The 19,255-nt window shown below is 50.6% G+C and overlaps 1 protein-coding gene across 1 annotated transcript in view; it reads right to left on the reverse strand.

Annotated features, from left to right (window-relative positions):
• Window positions 1–1,639: 1,639 nt before the first annotated feature.
• The window catches only part of TPCN1 (two pore segment channel 1), a 41,987-nt gene continuing 24,371 nt past the window's right edge, over window positions 1,640–19,255 (reverse strand). Inside the window, exons 8-27 of the mRNA XM_010138115.1 lie at window positions 18,942–19,000; window positions 18,120–18,219; window positions 17,329–17,445; window positions 16,405–16,529; window positions 15,109–15,157; window positions 14,849–14,912; window positions 13,890–13,934; window positions 12,790–12,846; window positions 12,648–12,701; window positions 11,656–11,728; window positions 10,656–10,763; window positions 9,353–9,424; window positions 8,422–8,511; window positions 7,551–7,666; window positions 7,100–7,146; window positions 6,476–6,544; window positions 5,952–6,036; window positions 4,436–4,572; window positions 3,060–3,140; window positions 1,640–1,871 (exon numbers count right to left, since the gene is read on the reverse strand). Of these exons, the coding sequence (XP_010136417.1) occupies window positions 1,749–1,871; window positions 3,060–3,140; window positions 4,436–4,572; window positions 5,952–6,036; window positions 6,476–6,544; window positions 7,100–7,146; window positions 7,551–7,666; window positions 8,422–8,511; window positions 9,353–9,424; window positions 10,656–10,763; window positions 11,656–11,728; window positions 12,648–12,701; window positions 12,790–12,846; window positions 13,890–13,934; window positions 14,849–14,912; window positions 15,109–15,157; window positions 16,405–16,529; window positions 17,329–17,445; window positions 18,120–18,219; window positions 18,942–19,000 (1,671 nt within the window). The 3' untranslated portion in view covers window positions 1,640–1,748. The remainder of the gene's footprint in view (window positions 1,872–3,059; window positions 3,141–4,435; window positions 4,573–5,951; window positions 6,037–6,475; window positions 6,545–7,099; window positions 7,147–7,550; window positions 7,667–8,421; window positions 8,512–9,352; window positions 9,425–10,655; window positions 10,764–11,655; window positions 11,729–12,647; window positions 12,702–12,789; window positions 12,847–13,889; window positions 13,935–14,848; window positions 14,913–15,108; window positions 15,158–16,404; window positions 16,530–17,328; window positions 17,446–18,119; window positions 18,220–18,941; window positions 19,001–19,255) is intronic.

The following is a 19,255-nucleotide window of genomic DNA, read 5'->3' on the forward strand; positions in this document are numbered from 1 at the left end:
TTTCCCGTCACAGAGCCCAGCTGCTCCTGCTGGGCTATGCAGGGAGAGATCTTCAGGGGCAGCTCTGTCTCGCCTGCTTTGGAAAGTCTCATCCACCCGGGCACTGCTCCCGAGCCACCCGTGTAGGATGAGTGCTCACCCGCTGTCCTTGTGCCGTGTGGTAAGGCCACCAAGGCAAAAACGGGAACGGGCACACAGGTCTCCCACGGCCTGATCGCCCTGGAGGAAGGAGGAAGCCTCTCTCTCCAGCAAGCTCTGCTCTTAGTCTGAACCTGAGAAAAGATCAAACAGCAAGTGGCGAGGGGAGCCTCCCTGCTGACAGGTACTTCCAGCCCTCAGCACATTCTGTGCTGACAGGGGAAAAAGGGGGACACAGAGAGACAGGTTCTCATCACGGTGCAGGCAATGAAACACGAGCAATGACGCAACCCACCACGATCACAGAATAAATGTGGCAGAGCTGGGAAGGGGCCTCTTTTCCCCCTTCTTTCTCACCCCTCAGCTACCAGGTCTGGCAGCTGCAGAAAAGCCGAAGGGTGAGAAGAATCACCGTCTTCCACGTCCTCCTGCATCCTAAATTCAGAGGAGCAGTAAAGCTCTTCCGTGGATGTTCCTAAGATCCGACTCGGTCAGCAATTGCCAGTCTGAGGAACATTTCTGCAGGGCTGAGAGCAAGGGAGGAGCGATACTGCTGCGCTGGGGCTAGCTCAGCCGCAGCGACAAAGCAATGCCCTGGCTGAGCACTAACCAGCACTTCTGTGCGATGCCCACAAGCTCTCCTTAACCCAGAGCCAGGCAGAACAGTCAGGTGGGGAGCTGCAAAATCTTCCATTTCTTCCTCCTAGTCGCCTGTCTGAGCTAAGGACCAGCCAGGGAAGTGCCATCCACAGAGCAGGGCCAAGCAGCAGTGGTCAGCATCTGCCATCACCCCGCAGAATCCCCCCTTGCACTGAAGAAGGGCAGGAGCTTTGGGGCTACGGAGGTGATCCCAGCCCCAGGCGGTGCCACGGGCAGAACTGGCCAGCAGCGATGCAGATCCTGGAGTGCTACAGCAAAGACTGAGTTCTCCTCAAGCTCCTGTCGCACCATGGTCCTAACATGATGAGATGCTGGCCCTCAGCTGCCACAGAAGTGCTCGGGGACAGCTAAATCCAATCACCAGAGCTGGATCTACTCCAGGGAGTGCACCTAGGTGTGCCAAAAAGGAGGGGAAAGGCAGACTGCTCTTCTACCAAAAGTGCTGAACTCTCACACCACCTCCCCTTTCTCTGCATGAGGAAGGTGGGGGAGGAGAAACACAGCCTCGGTCCCTGATCTTTTATTCCTAGGTTAATGGTGCCCTTTAAGCCAAAGAGAGCTTCGAAAAGGGCAGAAGTTTTAATACTAAGCAGGTGGCTTCAGCACATCTCCTGCTGTTAAGGAATTACGCATCACTTTCCCCAGGGTCTGTTAGTGCTAAGACACGCAGCAGGCTCAAGCCTGGGACGTGGCCCAGAGGAGAAGGTCTCTGCTCTGTCCAAGACGGTTGCTCTGGGCTGAGCACGGGTGTCGTGCTCAGTCTGCACGTAGCAGCCTTACACAGAGACCCGCGGGCCTCTGGTTTGTCAGCAATTCACCGCCTAGGGGCAGGGATGTAGACCCTGAAGCCGAACTGGACACCGAGCAGATCTATGTACACCGTCCCGATAGATACGCTGTGAAGGAATACTCTAGGTTATTGCATAGAAGGCGGCTCGCGTTAGCTAGGCCTAAATGACAGTCTGGGAGCGCTGCCGCAGGCTCTGGGGCTTCAGAGAGCTGTTGGAAGCAGACACAGGCTCTTGCAACGGTGTCTGAGATTCCTCTTTTCGGGAATGCTCCTCATACCATTCCTGCAACAGAAGAGAAACAGACCGAGCTCAGGCTCTGCCCCACACGGGCTCGCAGCCCCCCAGCAGGACCCCGAAGGGCAGAGCCTTCGGCTGCTCTGCCAGGAGGGGGCACAGAGGGGCTCTCCGAAGCCCAGGGTGCAGCCTAACCTGGAACAATCGGGTTAACTGCAGCATGGCTGGCACGGAGACACCGAGATCTTCCCACCCACAATTTCTTGCCCAAGCAAGAAATATCAGCTGTGACTCAGCCGCAGCTGCCTGGGATGACAAACCTGGGCAAGGAAACATCCCTCCCTCGGTTACGCTGTCCCTGGGATGTTTGGGATTTGCAGAGTTGCTCCCAATCCCAGGCAGCGCCCAGGGTGTTCCAGTACGTTACGTCCCCGAGTCGGAGACCAAGCAGAACAGGCAGAGAGCTCCTCTGCTGACTTCCACCCAGCTCCAAGGTAAATAACAGGTTTATTTTTGTCAGGGGGCCTGAAGACTCAGCCCCAAGCTAGCTGGCCACAGGACAAAGGACAGATTGAGATGGTTACGAGATTAATTCTTCCTGTACTAATCATTACATCAGCCCGTGACCTTCAGCCTGGGGGTGAATGTCCGTCAGGCACCACACAGACGGTGGACAAAGCTCCTGACCTGGAGGGCACTAGCAGGAACACCCTAACACCCCAGAGAAGCAGCTGATCTAAGCGGTTCCCATCTTTCCCATCAGCCTGCTATTCTGACGGAGAAGCAGCTCGCACCAACGGAGAACACTTGTCTCTGTGCTGGGCAGACACGCCCAAGCTCAAACACCGTCACATTCCAGCAGATTAACACATGAGCACTCAGCAGCCCAGCCCCAGGAACGCTCTGTGCGTGGAGAGCTCAGAGCCCTGGCACGCCGGTCCACCTCGGGGAGCCACGGTGAGCGCAGCCGGGCTGCAGGGCCCACGCACACACCCAGCGTACAGCTACAGCCAGGCACTGGACCCCCTGAGGAGGCTCCGATGTGCTCTGTGGCTTAAGGAGGTCCCTGAGTGCCAGAGGGATCCATGTAAAGTAGGTGCCCACCCTCCTGCCAGGGCACAAGGCTGCTGGCTCCTGGGGGAAGGAGGCCTCCAGCATTTAAAAGGATGGTTTGCTGTTCCAGGCAAGTTTTGCTCACCACAGACTTGTTGGTATTTCCAGCTCGGGCCCACATACCTGTATCTCTTCCTCGTACATCTTCATACTCAAATCACTCTTGGTCCTTGATCTGCGTCCCAGAAACAGTGTTGACATTTGCTAAAGAGTTGGGGGGAAGGAGGAAAAAACAAAAAAACCCCATTCATCAGTCACTGAGCAGCTCACAGGATCAGTCCCTGGAACTCGCATGTGGACAGCCATCATCCACCGACGAGCTCGTGCTATCCTGGCTCCTTCTCTCGTGCTGGGACAAAGGCATTTTGGGGTGCACACACCAAAGCAGAGGCAGGCAGCTACTGCAGGCTGAGACGAGTCACCCTGAGCAGATGCCCAAAGACACGAGGGAGCTGTAGCTCGGATGGATGTGTCTGCGAGTGGTGCTTAATTTGGTCAGATGAACGTAACCCAAGGCTCTGAGAACAATTTCAGGTCCCACTTGTCTAGACCACACCATTTACTCCTTGGGCCTGGACTTCTCGAATTGCCTACGCAGACAGCCCAGGTCTGAATTACTCTCTGACCTCAGGGGTCATGTGAGCAGGGTTGAGAAGCAAAAGAAACCATCATCATTATGCACTGCACTGCAAGGCTCCGGACATCCTCCTCCTTTGGTTTATCGTCTTGAAAACCGCTTCTGATCAGTATCACCATCGCTGTTCTGTGTGAACCACTGCACTGCAAGGCTCCGGACATCCTCCTCCTTTGGTTTATCGTCTTGAAAACCGCTTCTGATCAGTATCACCATCGCTGTTCTGTGTGAACAAGAGCTCAGCCTTTAACCGCCGAGCGCCCAAAGCAAATAAAGGTCCCCTAAGAGACTGTAGTGCCTGCACTTTGCAGTGGTGCTACAAGAATATAACGGCTATTATTAAAACAACCACTTAAGCTCTTCCCAGATGCATGAGACAACAGTTCTGAGAGAAGAGCAGTTACCCAGGTCAGCTCATTTTTCCAATTGCTCGTCCTGTTTTAGAATGAAAATGTAAGCGGTGCCCTGGAGAAAGGAAGCCTGGTGTTTGCAATCGATACCATCGTATCCAGGACTGCATGACGGCGCAGAGAGTAAGGCGGGAGAAATACAAGGCATTGGCTTCCTCAGGGAAACATAAACATACTTTTTCCAGTCAATACTGGGCCAGGACAGATCTAAGTGAAGTCTGGAGGCAATAGCAACAAGCCTTTGTCAAGGCTATTCAGAGTGCAGGGGAAATTCAGCTGCTGCTTTTCTAGAGCAGCAAAACTTGGTGCCAGTGCTGCAGAGTCCCCCCAGTAGCTCAGCTCTCGACACTACAAAGACACGTGCAGCTTCCCTCTGGAATGCAAAAAGGCATTTGTGGCCCTGGGACGCCTCCCTCCCCTGGAGCCGAGAACCTGCAGTGAGCGTTTCCCCTTACCCCATATTTGTCCATCTGCAAAACGATCTTCTGCAGCTGAGACGTGTCCGTGGCTGCTGAACTCCGCTTGTACAGCTCGATTATGCCAACCACTTCCTCCTTGGAGATCTCCTTCTCCAGCACGATGCCGTTGTCCTCTGGAGAGGCAAGAAAAAGAAAGAGAAACACTCGTCTCCAAGATGCACATTGCTTCACCAGCCGCTACGGTCATCCTGGAGGGCCAAGTTTAAGAGCGTGCAGGACCGAGGCGATGCCAGGCCCGGTCTCTACCTGCTGCCGTGACTAGAACATGTATGTCCTTGTCCCCCAGCAAGGTAGGAAAGAAATATGCAGGGCCAGTCAGTGTCTCAGCTTTTTAAAACGTACTCAATATCTTAAAAATAAAAATCTTGTAGCTCTCTGCCTGACTGTCGATTAACTAGCAAAGCAAAGAACCACACAGGGATTGCTGCCTTTTGACCTCCAGCTGCCTAACGCAGCGTGGGAGGTCAGTTTGATCTTCTGGCACCTCAGAAAGATGAGGGGATGGTCAAAGATGACCTTTAACATCCCCTTCCAACCCAAACTATTCTGTGAAAGCTATTCCCGTGGCTGGGGCCTTTACCACATTTCTGCAGGGGAGGTTCTCCGGTATTAAATGTGTAAGTGCAGAAAAGTGTAAAGAATTACTAAGTGTGAAGAATTACTAAGATGGAGAAGGAATCGAAGAGTTGTGGTGTAGATCACCTGAAGGAACAGCAGGAGAAGGGCTGCAAGAGATTAATGTGTTTATGGCCCCTAAATCAGCAGGTCATGAAGTTACCCGCAGTTTCAGACACCCAGCTCAGGAGACAGAGGACAGTGAGTAAAACTGACGACTCACAGGAGCGAGGGGATGGTGACAGGAGTCACTGTCAGTCCCTAAAGGGTACAGAAAGGCACGTCCAAAGCCAGCACATGGTCACCAGTTTAAGTACAACTGGGAGATGTGGAAAGAACTGGATCGGCAGCGTCCGTCGTCCTCTGTGTCACGCTCGAGAGTGATGGAAAACCACCTGGATCCAGCGTTTCAGTGCCCGAATGCTGGACTAACCACTCGGAGACACATTCTGGTGCCAGTGAGCGTATTAGTAAGGAAGGGAAACCGGTTTTAAAAGAAAAACCACCTTCCCCTCCTGCAAGGTCTCTTGCTGAGCTTTGCCACATCGTTGCTGTAACGTTTCCCAGGTTTCACTCACAAAACGCTGCGGACTTCCTATCTTCAAACAACTTCCTATCTTCAAACCACTTGGCTGAAACGGCTCAAGCAGCTGAAGTTCCTAAGCACACGCATAACTGCACTTTTTGGGGAGCGCTGGGGGAGAGATGAGGGGCAGAGCAGAAAGGCCAGATGGAAATACCACACAAAAGCGTAAGGATTGGCTTAGGAAGTCAGGCTAAAAAACCCAAACTGGTCTTTGCTACGTTCTTTCCTACAGACATAAATCACCAGGGAGAGAAGAGATAATATTGAGGTCAACCAGTGCTCGGTTCTGACCTTCTGAATCTTGGTTTTTCCGAGTGTAGTTCATGCGGAAGACGAAAGCATCCAGAATAAAAGCCACGATGATTGTCATCACCACCTGAGAGAGGACATGAACAGAAGCGATCAGGAGGCTGCTGCTGGGGGATTGAATCTTCCCTCCCAGTTCAACAGTTCAGCTGGTCGGTGCTCAGTGCTCCTCAGCTCCTCCACGGCAGAGGGATGCCCTTGTCACACATCTCCCTATGAGGGAACTGCTAACAGTCAGTTGCTCAGGGCAGAACAAAACTCTTGAGCTGCCCTAGGCTTCACCCCAGGCCCAGATTTGCGCAGCATCAGCTTTTGTCAGTGCCCACAAATTCAACTTTCTGCAAGCAATGTGGACTCACACCTGTGTCTGGAAAACATTTACACAGAAGAGCAAAGCTGTCCTCATTTAGGGATGGAAGCTCCCTCTGGAGAGCAGTAAAAGCTGTCTCCCCTCCTCATCCCCACTACTTGATGTGTCCTCTGGACACAAAGAGTGTCCAGAAACCTACCATGGTCACAATATAGAAGATCATGAAGTACAGTCGGCTCCAGTGAGTGGTTTGGGATGTCACCCCTTCCTAAAGAGGAGAAGGAAGAAGTCAGCAGTGCACAAAAGAAGCGGGAGTCTGATGTTAACTGCTTGCCCACAGGCATGCAGCAGCATACACACCATCTAGCTCTCATTCATGGCCCCACAGTTAGCCCCAAGGACCGCCTGTGCAGCGCTCAGTGTCCCAGCTGGTCCTTGCAGCTAACCTGCCTCCCAAGCTAAAAACAGAGGTTCCTACATGGAATACACGGAATGGTTCAAGGCTGTGGCTGTGAGAGCTGTTGCTGCTATGGGAACACAGCCTGGACAGCAGGGCGATGGGCTGCGATACAGGGTGACTTCATTTGTCCAGCTTGTGAAACCTGGCCTGAAGGCTGGTCAAGATTCACAAGAGAACACGCCCAGCAGCATGCCAGAGGTCAAATGCCACCCAACAATCAGGACCAAAATATGTCTGGCAACAAGTGACGGTGTTGGGCCCATCTCCAGTCAGCAGGGGAAGAGAGCAGCGGTGGTGTGGAGGGTCCAGCTCAGCCGGCAAAGAGTCTGTGCTGTACACCCAAGGCAGCCGAGGGTCACTCACCATGATGATGTACCAGTCATTGACGACTGTCAGCTCAAACAGCGTGACTGCATACAAGTGGGAGAGAAAACAGACAATGGCTTTATCCATCCTGACCTCCTTTACAGCGGTGCTTAGACAACGTATTTGACAGGGAAGACCACAGGACACCAAAGGTTCAACACATTCAGCAAATGGGGGTCAGAACGCAGACCCTCATCACTGCAGTTGCTTCAAAGGGGGCCAGACCCGCAGAACCAGGAGCGTGGCTTAAGCTCTTTTCCTTAAAGGAATCAGAAGCAGACCTGACTCTTTCCACCAGAGAACAGGGAGACCTCTGAAACCTCCGGGACTGAGCATGACTCAGTGGGAGAGCCCCAGGCCTACGGGAGCGTTACAGTCCTGCCATCCAGCTCTGCAGGAGCACAGATCACTAAGGAAGAGTCTCTGCTATGGAGAAAAACGCCCTTACCAAAGCTGTTCAAAATGTTGTCGAAGTTGTTGAGATAGTAATAACCTTCTTCCACAACAGTCTTGTTGCCAACTGTATGATTCACCCAGCGGTAGGAATCTGCAACTGTGCTTGTGCTGGTTGGAGAAACCAGGACAAAGAACGAGAGTAGAACCAGAAAAACAAGGACAATCCCATGGGTTTTAAATGCCAGAACACTTAGAGGGTGGTGAGTAGGGTGGCAGTTTCTACCTCCTGGCCAACATTTTCCTTTTTCTCTGAAAGAAACCCTCTCTCTTTCATGGCTCAGCACAAGCCCAGGGGGCAGAGGGAGCCTCTCTAATCATTCAGCAAATATTATACCAGAAAAACGGAGTGTTTGAGTTAGATCCTGGTTCACATCCTTAAAGCTTGGCATTTCCGAGTGGGCTGCCACCATGTAAGATGACAAGGCCACAGGACAGCTTAGCTTACAAGAGCAGGTGAATTTATCTGGGCACAAAGTGAGGCCTAAATATGTAACGTCTGGCCAAGCAACTCTGGCATCACCAAGATAAAAATCCCAACTTCACTCCACAGTAGATGTTACAAGACTGTCCCACGTGGTACCACAAAGTCCTCCCAGTGCAGCGACCTGAGGCAAGCGACAGAGCTCCTTAACACCAGCCAGCCCTGCCACAAAAATCTCTCCCTTTCCAAATGCAATGCCAAAGCCGTTTCATCCAACCTCACCTAGCGAAGGGAAGTGTCTCCTAGACTGTCCTTAGCTGCAAAGCCCCGTTCAGACCCATCCCCTGGCCCTGTCTCCACGGGGAGAGAGAGCTGCCAAAGCTCATTTCTACTGGCTGCACACCAAAACCACTGCAGGAGTGGGGGGATTTGCAGTACTCACTTGCAGCAGTTCGGGTAGACCACGCCAGCAAAGAACTCCATGCCAACAATGGCAAAGCAATAGTAGAAGATCAGCAGGGTTAAACCCAGGCTGGAGGCAAAAACAGAAAGAGCACTGTGCTACCAAAGAGTTGCTAAGGCAGGGAAACACAGTGTCACAGGCTGGTTGCTCTGGAAGGAATTTCCAACGGATGGGAAGCAGCACTGAAAACCCCAGACCACCCTCCCCACCACTGTGGCTCTGCAGTTCTTTGCCTGCTCTCATTCAAGAAGTCCTTGGACAAGGAGCTTGCCACTCGTTGAAGAGAGAGACTAAAGAGCAGGCTGGATTCCCTCCCAGTCTGCCTTTTTCTGGTAAACAAACGTCCCCACAGATTCTGTAATAAAGAACAACAGACACTGTTTCTGCTCCCTCCACTTCCTCGGACACAGCGACTGTGCCAGGAACAGGTTTTCTCTCACTGACACGCTCTGCTCAGACCTCCTTCAAGTGACCAGGGTCTGAGGATACCCCACTTGAACACCAAGCTCCTTCTGCCCCACCATTTTCACAGTAATGCTCTTGAGTGACTGTACTAAGGGCAGGGAAACATTTGGGGTTGAGTATATTCGTGCCAGTGTTCCTCCCAAACGAGCCAAGCATCAGCTCTTGGTTACCCTCCTAACACAAAATCAGGAGGAGGCCCAGAGCGCTGGAGGGTTGCTTATCACATACTGGATACGTATGTGATATCTTCACAGACATACGGGGTGTTAAACTTCCAGGAGCTGGGAGATTAACACCCCACTGCAGCACACTGAGGAATCAGAAACACTCTATTGCCAGAACAGAGCCTGAATGCCTTCAGCAGGTCTGACAGGTCCCTGTCCTGACCCCAGCACTAAAACCTTCACTCCCCTCTCCCTGCCATCACCCGAAGAGAAGTTAGTACCTGGCCATCCGGGGGAACAGCTCAAACATAGTGTCCAGGACATTCCTGTAGCGTTTCTTCAATTTAAATAGCCTGAAAGGAGGAGGCAGGAGTTACCCACACACTGCAACTTCCCTGGTGTTGTTGGAAACAGGTAAAGAGAGTATCACGGCCCTCTGTACCACCCAGGTCCATGAACAGGAAGGTTTCCTGACACAAAACTAGAGGATCTGCTCTTGCTCAAGTGGTCTCCGCTCACCTAACAATGGCCTGTTGTCCCATCTGAGTGTTTATGACACATTAAACCAAGTGTTTGCACGATTAGATACCTCTAGAAAAAGTCTCTGTCTTTTTACACAGCATGATGGATAAATAGCTATTCTGAAAATAATAAAAATCCTCAGAACTCAAAACTAGTCCTGCGTACAGGGTCAAGATTCATTACTCCTTTCCTCAGAAACAAGCTCTTCTGTTTTCCCCTCCATGACCCAATAAAAATTGATGAAAGAAAACTACATCGTGCCTACTAATTTCAGATTTGGCAACCCCACCAGCCTTTACAGAGAAACACAACTGCCAAACACAGGCTTTGGCAGGGGAGCAACAGAGAAAACATCATTTTTTTTTCCCCCTTGAGTGTCATCAAGTGTTCTTTAAATCCTCACCGAAGAGCTAAATTACATTAGCTTGTTTGTAACAAAACGTTTTGCCTCCAACGCCTTCCCCCTACAGCTCTCGAAGCGTTCTGTGAAGGTGAAGGCACCTCCGTAACAGCCCCGAAACGAGAGGGTTAACCAGACCCACCTCACTGAGCTGCAGAGAGGTTACAGGCTGCAGTCTTGCTTCAAGTGCGAGATGCAGTTAGAGCAGGGTTGTACTTCACCCTAGAAAGCAGCATCCTTTGAAAACTGTAATTTCTGGCAATTCAATGGAAATTATTAAACTGGCTCAGACTGTCTCGCCCTGACAGAAGAGCTTTTCTCTGAACAGCATCAGACAATTTAGAGGAGGTGTAAGAACCCCGCGAAGGCAGACACAGGATAATCTGCCCCTGGTAAATCCCTTGATCTCTATTAGAGATCAGCTTAAGCTCCAAAGCACGGGGTTTCATATCCCATCCCAAGTTTTTGTTACCGTTCGTTTTGATAACTCTGGCTAATCTCATTACCCCACGCAATTCCTGTTTGCCGTGGTCACGCACCCACAGAGCAATCCTTGCCCTCTCCTGGTAAGGAGCTTGGTCCCCAACTGGATTGATAGAAAATAAGTCTGTTTTTCTTCCCCACCTGCTCTCTGTACCCCCACTCCCAGCTTCCCCTCTCACCTCAGCAGCTGAAGCGGTCGCAAGACCACGATGAAGTAGAACGGCTCCATGTTAAACGCCAGTGCCATGAGCCCCAAAAACGCAAACAGGGTGACTGAGAAGTCAAAGCTGAAAAGAAAAAACCAAATAAAATAAGAGCAATGATTTATCACTAGTGTTTCAGCAGAGAAGAGGTACTTGGTGCTGCTTCAGTGTTCTGGTTGGAGCTGAGGCTTCCTTGTTTTGGGAAACAGACAAATAGGAATTATTCCATGCAGTGCGATAACTCTGCATTTGACTGGTTAAGGGGGTCAGGGGAACGTAACGTGACGTCAGGAGTCTTTAAAAGCAGCACGGGTCTGCTGCCGTGAGTCCCATCTTGAAATCCGGTGAGATATTCAGACTCCCGGTGGTTCCGTACAGGGAGGTTTTTTTTTCCCTGCAGTTCTCTTGCTGTGCGGGGGTTTCTCCCCCACCGTCTCGCCGCGAGAAGAATCTCACTTTCTCTTCCTGGAAGCAGCTGCAAGGTTTTCACTCCCACCTCGTTGCTGGGTGCCTGCCAAGGGATCTGACCTTGAACAAGACTGTTAAAAACTTTTTCTCCTCTCCCCCTCTGCACCTGGTTATCTGAGTCCTCTCCTCTTAGTTTTTTTTTTCCTGTTTTTCGGTTGTGCATATATATATATGTAGTAGTGTATAGTTGTGTGGATTTATTGTTCATTAAAGTTTGTTTCAGTTTCCCAAACTCAGACCGAGGTGTGAATTTTCTTCTTTCCCCTTAAACCCCTTCTGTCTCGGGTGAGACAGAGGGAATCGTTAAGGAATTCGAGGAGTTAGTTATTACCTCGGGACCTCAACCCTTAACTTTCAGACTCTCACGACGCTAAAGGCCAAGGGCAGAAGAATTACAATAGCCTGCTGATGGCCTTGTCTACTGGCCTAAAAATGCATCTCAGAAGTCAGTCTTTCTAACTCAACAGTTTTCACCACCTCTCCCTCAAAAACATCAATGCACGCTTACAGGTTCCAGCCTGAGGACAGGTACTCAACGGGCCCCAGTCCGGTGGTCTTCAGGAGCAGCTCCACGCCATAGACTGTAAAACAAGATGACAGCCAGGGTCAGAGACAAGCAGCAGCACGAGGAGGGTTTATGCAAAGGCTTGCCCTCAAGGATGTGTGATGCTTTAAGCGCTGAACTTGTGTTTAACAGACCCCAGCCACCCTCCTTACTCTCAGTGAAATGCCAAAGAGATGTTTTCCCTCCAAATCAACAGTTTTACACACTGTTTTGATTCAGCGGAGCTATACTTTGCTGCTTCTCCTGCGCAGGAGACACCGACAGGAGAAGGGGAGGGAATGCACCTCACTGCAGCGTTCCACGGCAGTGCAGTGGACCAGCACACAAAGATGCAATTGCTTATACTTGGCCTCAAAAGGAAGCTTAAGGTACACGTTTGTGGAGGGGATGATGTTCAGTTAGAAAACTCAGCCTGTCTGCTAGCCCATCTAGGCCCCAGCAGGGCCCCGCGCTCTGTGCTCCTGGAGGACTGCCTTGCTTTGTGGGGCAGAGAGCCAGCTCAGCTGCAGCCAGCTCAGCGCTGGTAATGCCCGCTGCAAGAGCCAGCGCGGCGCGGAGCGGCGTGAGCAGCTCCACACAGAGCCATCGCCAGCCTGGAGAGGCTTAGCGCTTTGCATGCTGTGCCTAACAAACGAGGCTGCGCCGCTGTCAGGGATGAAGCCAGCTTTAAGAGTAACGCAGCAGCTTTGGCAGAGAGTTGTGCCAGAGGTAAGAGGCTGCCCGGACCGCAGAGGCGCAGGGAGCTGTGTAACAGCATCGCCATGGGTCTGTGAGGATGCTGACAACCCCAGCAGGCACAGCATGGTCTAGGGGGGTCTGCAAACCCACAGCTGAATGTTAACTTCAAACTGAATGATCTTCTGGGAGCAGAACTGTTTATTCCCCTCCCAGCTCCTTATGAAATGACACAGCTCTGTTGGGAGGCATCAGCTTACTTGTGAGGAAGACTATGTAGCTCCACGGGACGTTTCTGGAGAAGAAATTCCCTCCTGCAAGACACAAGAACTTATTTTAGCCTTCCTCTTTTTTTCAGTCCCCCAGCACCACAGTCGAGAAAGAAGCTGTGATGTTTCCTACCTTGCAGCATGAAGGTTTCAACAAGAATCCAAATTCCATTCACAGCCACCACAGTATCTGGAAAACAAAGTAAAAACCCATCACAAAACTGCTCCCGGACCAAAGGACCTCCATTTCCCAGGCTAACAAAAGGAGTCCAATAGAGGGCAAGCGGCGAAGTTCCAATTCAGTGAATGAATTGAACTCATAACTTGGACGAGTCCTCTGCCCTGGCTTCTCCCAAGCCTTCAGCAGAGTGGTACCTTTATTGGCAGAAGGAAACAAAACTAAACCAAAGTAATGGTCTGAATCACGCTCAATCACTTTTACTCATAATTATACATTCTGCCACATTATTACCTACATAGTTCAGCCTCCTCCTAGTTTTGGAACAAGCTCTCAAGAACCACTGGGTCCCCACCATTGCGGACAAAGCCTTGTTGACTTGGATCTGTTGCTGCTTCCTAACAGTCAGATCCTGAGAACTGAAGGTGCGGGAGATCTCCTCACTCCACTACCCCAATTTACAAAACCCTTCTCCTCCAACGTTCAAAAACCCCCAAATTACTGAGTAGGAACAGATTGTTTAGACACAGTGAGTAGCACCACGAGTGAGCACTCTTCCTCCTCTAGAGGAGAGGAACCCAGCACCGTTCTCGCAGGCAGTGCAGTTGCCAAGCAATCCCTCCAGCAACGAGGATGCTTGCACCTTCTCAGGCGCGAGCAGAAGAAGGTGGCTGACTGGCAAGGCTCTTCCTTACCCAGCATCCTTCAGCTGCAAGATAAACCCCTCAAGGCGTGTGAAAACTAACCACCGACCTAAACTAAACACAACAGCTGACTCCTACAGGACCCACGAGCGCGTTATGAAGGAGTGAACCAAGGAGCCCCTCCAGCAGACTTGACACAGCGAGCGCTGAGAGTCCCGGCTGCAGCAGCGGTTGGTACGAGTACAGAGCTCCCTCCCGCTCTGCCAACCCCCCGAGTTTGTACACGAGCTGTGGCTCAGAGCACAGACGGGCCCCCCGCACCAAGTCCTTGCGAGGGCTGGCAGACACAGCACACCAGAGCCGGGTGATGAAGGGAGCTCAGCCGAGAGAGTGCCCGCTACTTCTACTTACACATGGTGTACTGGAACACGCGGGAATTCACCAGGATGTTGATGCCTGCGTGGAAGGAAGTGTGACAAAACAAATGTTTACACGACCCTCCATACCTCACACAGAGATTCCTCTATCTGCTCCTCACAGACGTTGATCAGAGCAATCCTCAGCACAGAAGCTGAACAGATTAGTAGATTATTAACTTTTACTTCTTGGGGTCAAGCTCAAATTTCCTCTAGAATTTCAGCAGCCATGAACTCACTATTCCTAGCCCCTGAGATGCCTTTTCTTTCCTCTGGGTACTAGTTCTGTGGTGTGGACAGAGGTAAATGCAGCTGCTGAAGCACTGCCCGTGTTCAGAACAACACATGTGCTGTCAGGGAGGGTTGAGCACGTAACTCCGGAGAAGGACTGCAGGAAGTTCTGATTTCTGAATGGCTACATTCACCCAAGGAACTTGGGACACGGTAGATAAATCATGTTTAAAGGACAGATTACATTGACAGGTATTTCAGACCTCTTTCCCCTTCCCAAGCAGCTGCTCTTGACCTGTACGAGTGCTGCAACCACATCTTGGGACTGGGAGCTTTTGTGAAAACACAACTCCCACCCCACAGTCACTGCTGTGAGTTGCTGCCTGGGCTACAGAGAAGCTCTATAACCTCTACTGGATTCAGCAACCACAAATCCCCACCTAACCTCTGCGCTGAACGAGGAATACAGCCCCCTGTGCCCTCAGTGGGGAGAGCTTCTGCCAAGAAGTCTCATATTTTAAGGAGGTTGGTGTTTGGGTCAGAGCACAGGGAATATCTACTTGACAGAAATCTTCCTTGGAGACTGAACACAAGGCTCTTAGGCCTTCCCTCAGCTGTGCACTGGGGACGCAAGACGAGGTCCCTTCAGAAGGCTCTGTCTTTGTAAAGAAATGCTCTTCCTGTTAGTTGAACACATGCTGCCATGAAAACCCAGCCTGTTACCTTTAAAAATAAGGAATGCTGTCCGTGGAAGGTCATCAAACCAGTGCTCACGATTTCGTTTTGCCTGGAAGCGGAACAGCCACGGTCAGAAGTAGTCAGTGCTACGTCCATACCAAAGGCGGGCAGTGCTGGAGACCCAGCTGACCCCCATCTTTTAGACTGCCTTTGTTTCTCACCCCTTCCTCTTTAATCACTGGCCTCCTTTGCTCTACCTCCTTCCCACACACACTTCCCCTCTTTTCCACCCCAGAAATACTTACCTTCCATTTTAAGCCAACAACTTCATAGAAATTGTAAAAGTCCTTTAGGCTGCAAAACATGACATGACAAAGAAAGAAGCATCTGATCAGAGCCTTGGAGCTGATTAGAGCCTTAATTGTCCTTGTCAGACACCATCAGCAGAGAGCCCCTGGAAGTTATTAACTCTTTATTAGAAGTGCAGCCACAGCTGATAACCGAACACTGACCCCTTCCCATCGGGCTGCAGCCAGAACGGGGGGCGAAGCCTTCCATAACGCCACAGCCCTCAGAGGAGCCTCTGACTCTCCTGAACTCCAGAATTGTACCACTGAGAGGAAAGACCCGAGGCTTAGACAGCAAACTCCAGGGGCCACAGATTGTACTATTCTCCATGGAAGGGTCTTGGCCTGTCTTAATTACTCATACAGTCCTTTTCTAACACCTCGGTGCATTTGCTTTTCAAGGCAACAATGAAATTTGAAAAATGACATGAAAGCAAAGAAACTCGTAAAACCTGAGTGCCTGTCTAGGTGCTCAGGGTCAGGCCTGTATCAGCTTCAGTGTCTGAAAGGGAGGACACTGAACTTTTCAGACTGTTACTGGTGTCGTTAGGTAACTAAATTTAAAAACTCAGTCTTTCTCCCTACGCCATTTTAAACGCTTCTCTGGGGCCCTTGAAGTAAAGGAGGAGCATCGGCACCTGTTTCACAGGAGGCTGAGTTTGAGCCTGTCTGTGGCCAGAACAAAGGGAAAGGAAGAGAAGGTCTCCTGCTCTAATTCCCTCTGCTTCCACGCTGGCTGGAGTTAGATGCACCCACCCACCAGAATGGTAATTCTCTGCCTCATAACACAGAGGATGCCAGTCCTGAAAGCACCAGCAGAACCAGATTTTAATTAACAAAACCCTGGGGGACACAGCCAGCTGCTGGAAAAAACCCACAAAAACGTGTTAAGCTGCGAGGCTGCGCTGTGTGCAGAAACGCTCCTTGCGGGCTCTCGTGCCATTCCTCAATTTCTGGTTCCTCTGTTCTGGAGGCGAGGTGGAAGCGGAGGCTGCCTGGTGCCTGCCAGCAGAGCTCTGTATCCACAAGAGGGCACGCAGGAACTCCATCGCTCCGAAGAACCACCTCATCGCCCAGGGCACCCGGCCCTCCCAGCTCCCTGCTTCCCAGACAAATCTTTTCCATCAGATAACTCTATTCCCACACCTCAGACAATGCTCATCTCATAAACCCAGCCGTCCTCTCCAAAGCACAGCCCAGCTTCAGAGACGAAGCAACCTCCCTGCTCTGGGTGCAGCAGTAAGACCATCCTACCTGACTAAAGGGGTATTGCTTTGATTCAGTGCTTTGAAAGTGAGATATCGCTCCTTGGCACACATCCGAGGCTTGTAAAACCGCAACAGCCCTTCAAAGTGCTTGAAGGAAACTCCAGATGGCCTCTAGAAACAAGGGAATGTTGTCATGAGCAGCGACATCAGGCAGAAGCATACAGAGGCGAGCGCATTTAATTCTCACTCTGGATTTGTTTTAAGCAGGATTTCTGCTTCATCGTAAGATGCCATTATAACTAAGCCCCCAAAATACCACTAAGCTACTATTTAACAGACTAAGCTTGGCCCAGAGCACAGAGATGAGAAGGCTCTCCCTCCAGCAAATGCAGAGCTGTTCCCCGTTGCCCTGTCATGTGAGAAATGTCCAAGCAGATACCCCAAGCAACAGAGTTCAACCACTTTTCTTGGGAAATTAGTAGACAGCCTAACAGTTCCCATTACTGGCACTTTTTAAAGACTATCAGCCATGTGCCCTAAACACAAATTAATCTACTAGAAGTGGGTTAGTTATTTCTGGACCTTATTTCTCTTGCTGCTCCACAAGAAATCAACCCTCTCCCCCAAGTGCTCTGATCCCATAAAGAGTTGTTTGTAGGTGAAATACTTCTGTTGCTGCACCATTTATCCACGCAGCATCTAGCAACCACACTGCATGTTCACTTGTATGACCCAGCCCTCCTCTAAGCGCTGGTGCTTGAGAAGCAAGTCCTCAAGTGACTCACACCAAGTCAGGGAGAAATCAATGTTCACACGCCGCCCTCCAGAACAAACTTCACTCATTCTATAAACCATCTTTTTTGGAACAGGCTCTTTGAACACTCCAGACCATTGGAGGTAGAAAACCTCTGCTGATCTCCCCTCCTGCCACAGCCCAGGCTGTCCCCAGCCTTCCTGCAGAGCCCGGTACCTGTTTGGTGATCAGCAAGCGGTAGGCGTGCTGTATGGCCGTGCGCTTGTGCAGCAGCAAGGACTTAAACTTCTTCTTCTCAATGTCATTGAAAGTGTCGAACACAACAGCAAGGAGCTGCAGAGAGGACAGGACAGAAAGTCATGTTTTGATCCTTACACTCTGCGTCCACCCGAGCCAGTGCTGCTCAAACGGGCAGGAACACCCAGTCTAGAGAGACAAGGAGAGGCATTGCCTGCCGGAGGAATTTACGCTCGCCTTGGGTCACAGAATTCCTCAAGTCTTTTAGCAAGCCCCTTTCCACCACTCAAATCCTCCCCTGAGCTGGCCCTGACCCTGTCCTAGATGCTGCAAGAAGCAGAGCCAGCAGAGCAGCCCTGCTCTCACGCTGCAGTTACCAGCACTCCTCAAGTCCTGCCATACTTAGTAATTCCATCCCCTTCGAACTGATTTACAAAGTCTTTCAGGCAAGCCCAGATAATAAAATGCCATTTTATGATCAATAATTAAGACAGAAAAGGACAATAAATTTCATGCAACTCACTATGTCACTCCAAGAGTGATATGAATGTGAGAACAGTTCGTACCGTTCTGTTTTCTGTGATTTAGTTCAATTCCTTGTGGTTAAACATTAAAACACTCCAATCTGTACCAATGTCACCATTTCTAGAAGTGCTCTGCCAAAGGTCTCACATTATGACAGAGCTCTATCGGGAGTGGGGAAGAGTCAGCTGGACCATGAGCTCCAAAGCCAGGCAGAGAGCGGTCAAGCGCTCCATCAGGGGACTCACCAAGTTCATGATGAAGTACAGCTCGATGGAGAGATACACTATGAAGAAGACACAGGACCAGGGGTTCCGGGCGTACGATGGCATCATCACATCAGGGAAACTGCATCCAAAAAAGACACGAGTTCAAGCACCAAATAGCTCCTGCTAGGCTTCCCACCACAAAGGCAAAACATGTGGTGGCTCACGACACAGATGTTTGTGCCTGGCAACGAGCAGCAAGAACACAGAGGCATAATAAAAAAAATAAATATGAACAGCACATTCCTTGCACATCCCGAAAGCCAACCGGGCAAAGGGCATTTGTAACGTGCCTAAGGGTTGTGCTTTGATACTTGGCAATGACAGCAATACAGCCTGGGGTAGGAACGTTACAACCGAAGATTTATTCCATCCTTTGGTAATTTGCTAATCCTCAGAGCTCTCCCTGACAGCAGACCAATATTTACCCACTGCCGTTATCCCCCTTTCCTAGCAGATAGGTCAACGGGGCAGAGCAATAGGAAGTTACTTCACAACAGCAAACTGAGAAAGGAGCACAAATAGAAACTTTCCCTTCCTGGACCAAGGCCTAATAAAGCCGTTTCCCCCTTACTGCCCTCACGGTGATGAAGCGCTCTGAGTCGCTTAGAGATAACTCTGCGTCTGAGGTCACAGTGTCCTAAACCAAAACGAATACCAGTTCTTCCCGGGCAGGCTGGCTCAGGAGATCTTTCTCATGCCGAGGAAAGGGGTCACATTTGGAGACAGCATTTCTGCAGATAACTCTTGGCTCTGATAAACTTCTTTGGGGTCAAAGACTGAGCTAGAAAACCATGAACTTACTTTGAAGTGGTCAGAAGCACGAAGAGATTCACGAGGCTGTTCTCTAAGGTATTGAAGTACTGAAAGAAAAAACTCTCGTGACAAAACGCAAGCAGAATTTCACAGTGACGTTTCATTCAGAAACAACCAACCCACCCGAATGCAGGCGCTTCTGCAATCCCCCCATGCCTGCCCTAGGGAAAGGGTACGACAGCACTGCTCCTTTCTAAAGGTCCCCGAGAGGTGGCATTTGAAGAGCTGAAACAATTAAAAGCTCATCTACATATTTTCATAGTGGTTACTCCCGGCAGCGGAACTAGTGGCTGCTGGACTTC

This window comes from Buceros rhinoceros, unplaced genomic scaffold (assembly GCF_000710305.1).
Source record: "Buceros rhinoceros silvestris isolate BGI_N320 unplaced genomic scaffold, ASM71030v1 scaffold19716, whole genome shotgun sequence".
NCBI lineage: Eukaryota > Metazoa > Chordata > Aves > Bucerotiformes > Bucerotidae > Buceros > Buceros rhinoceros.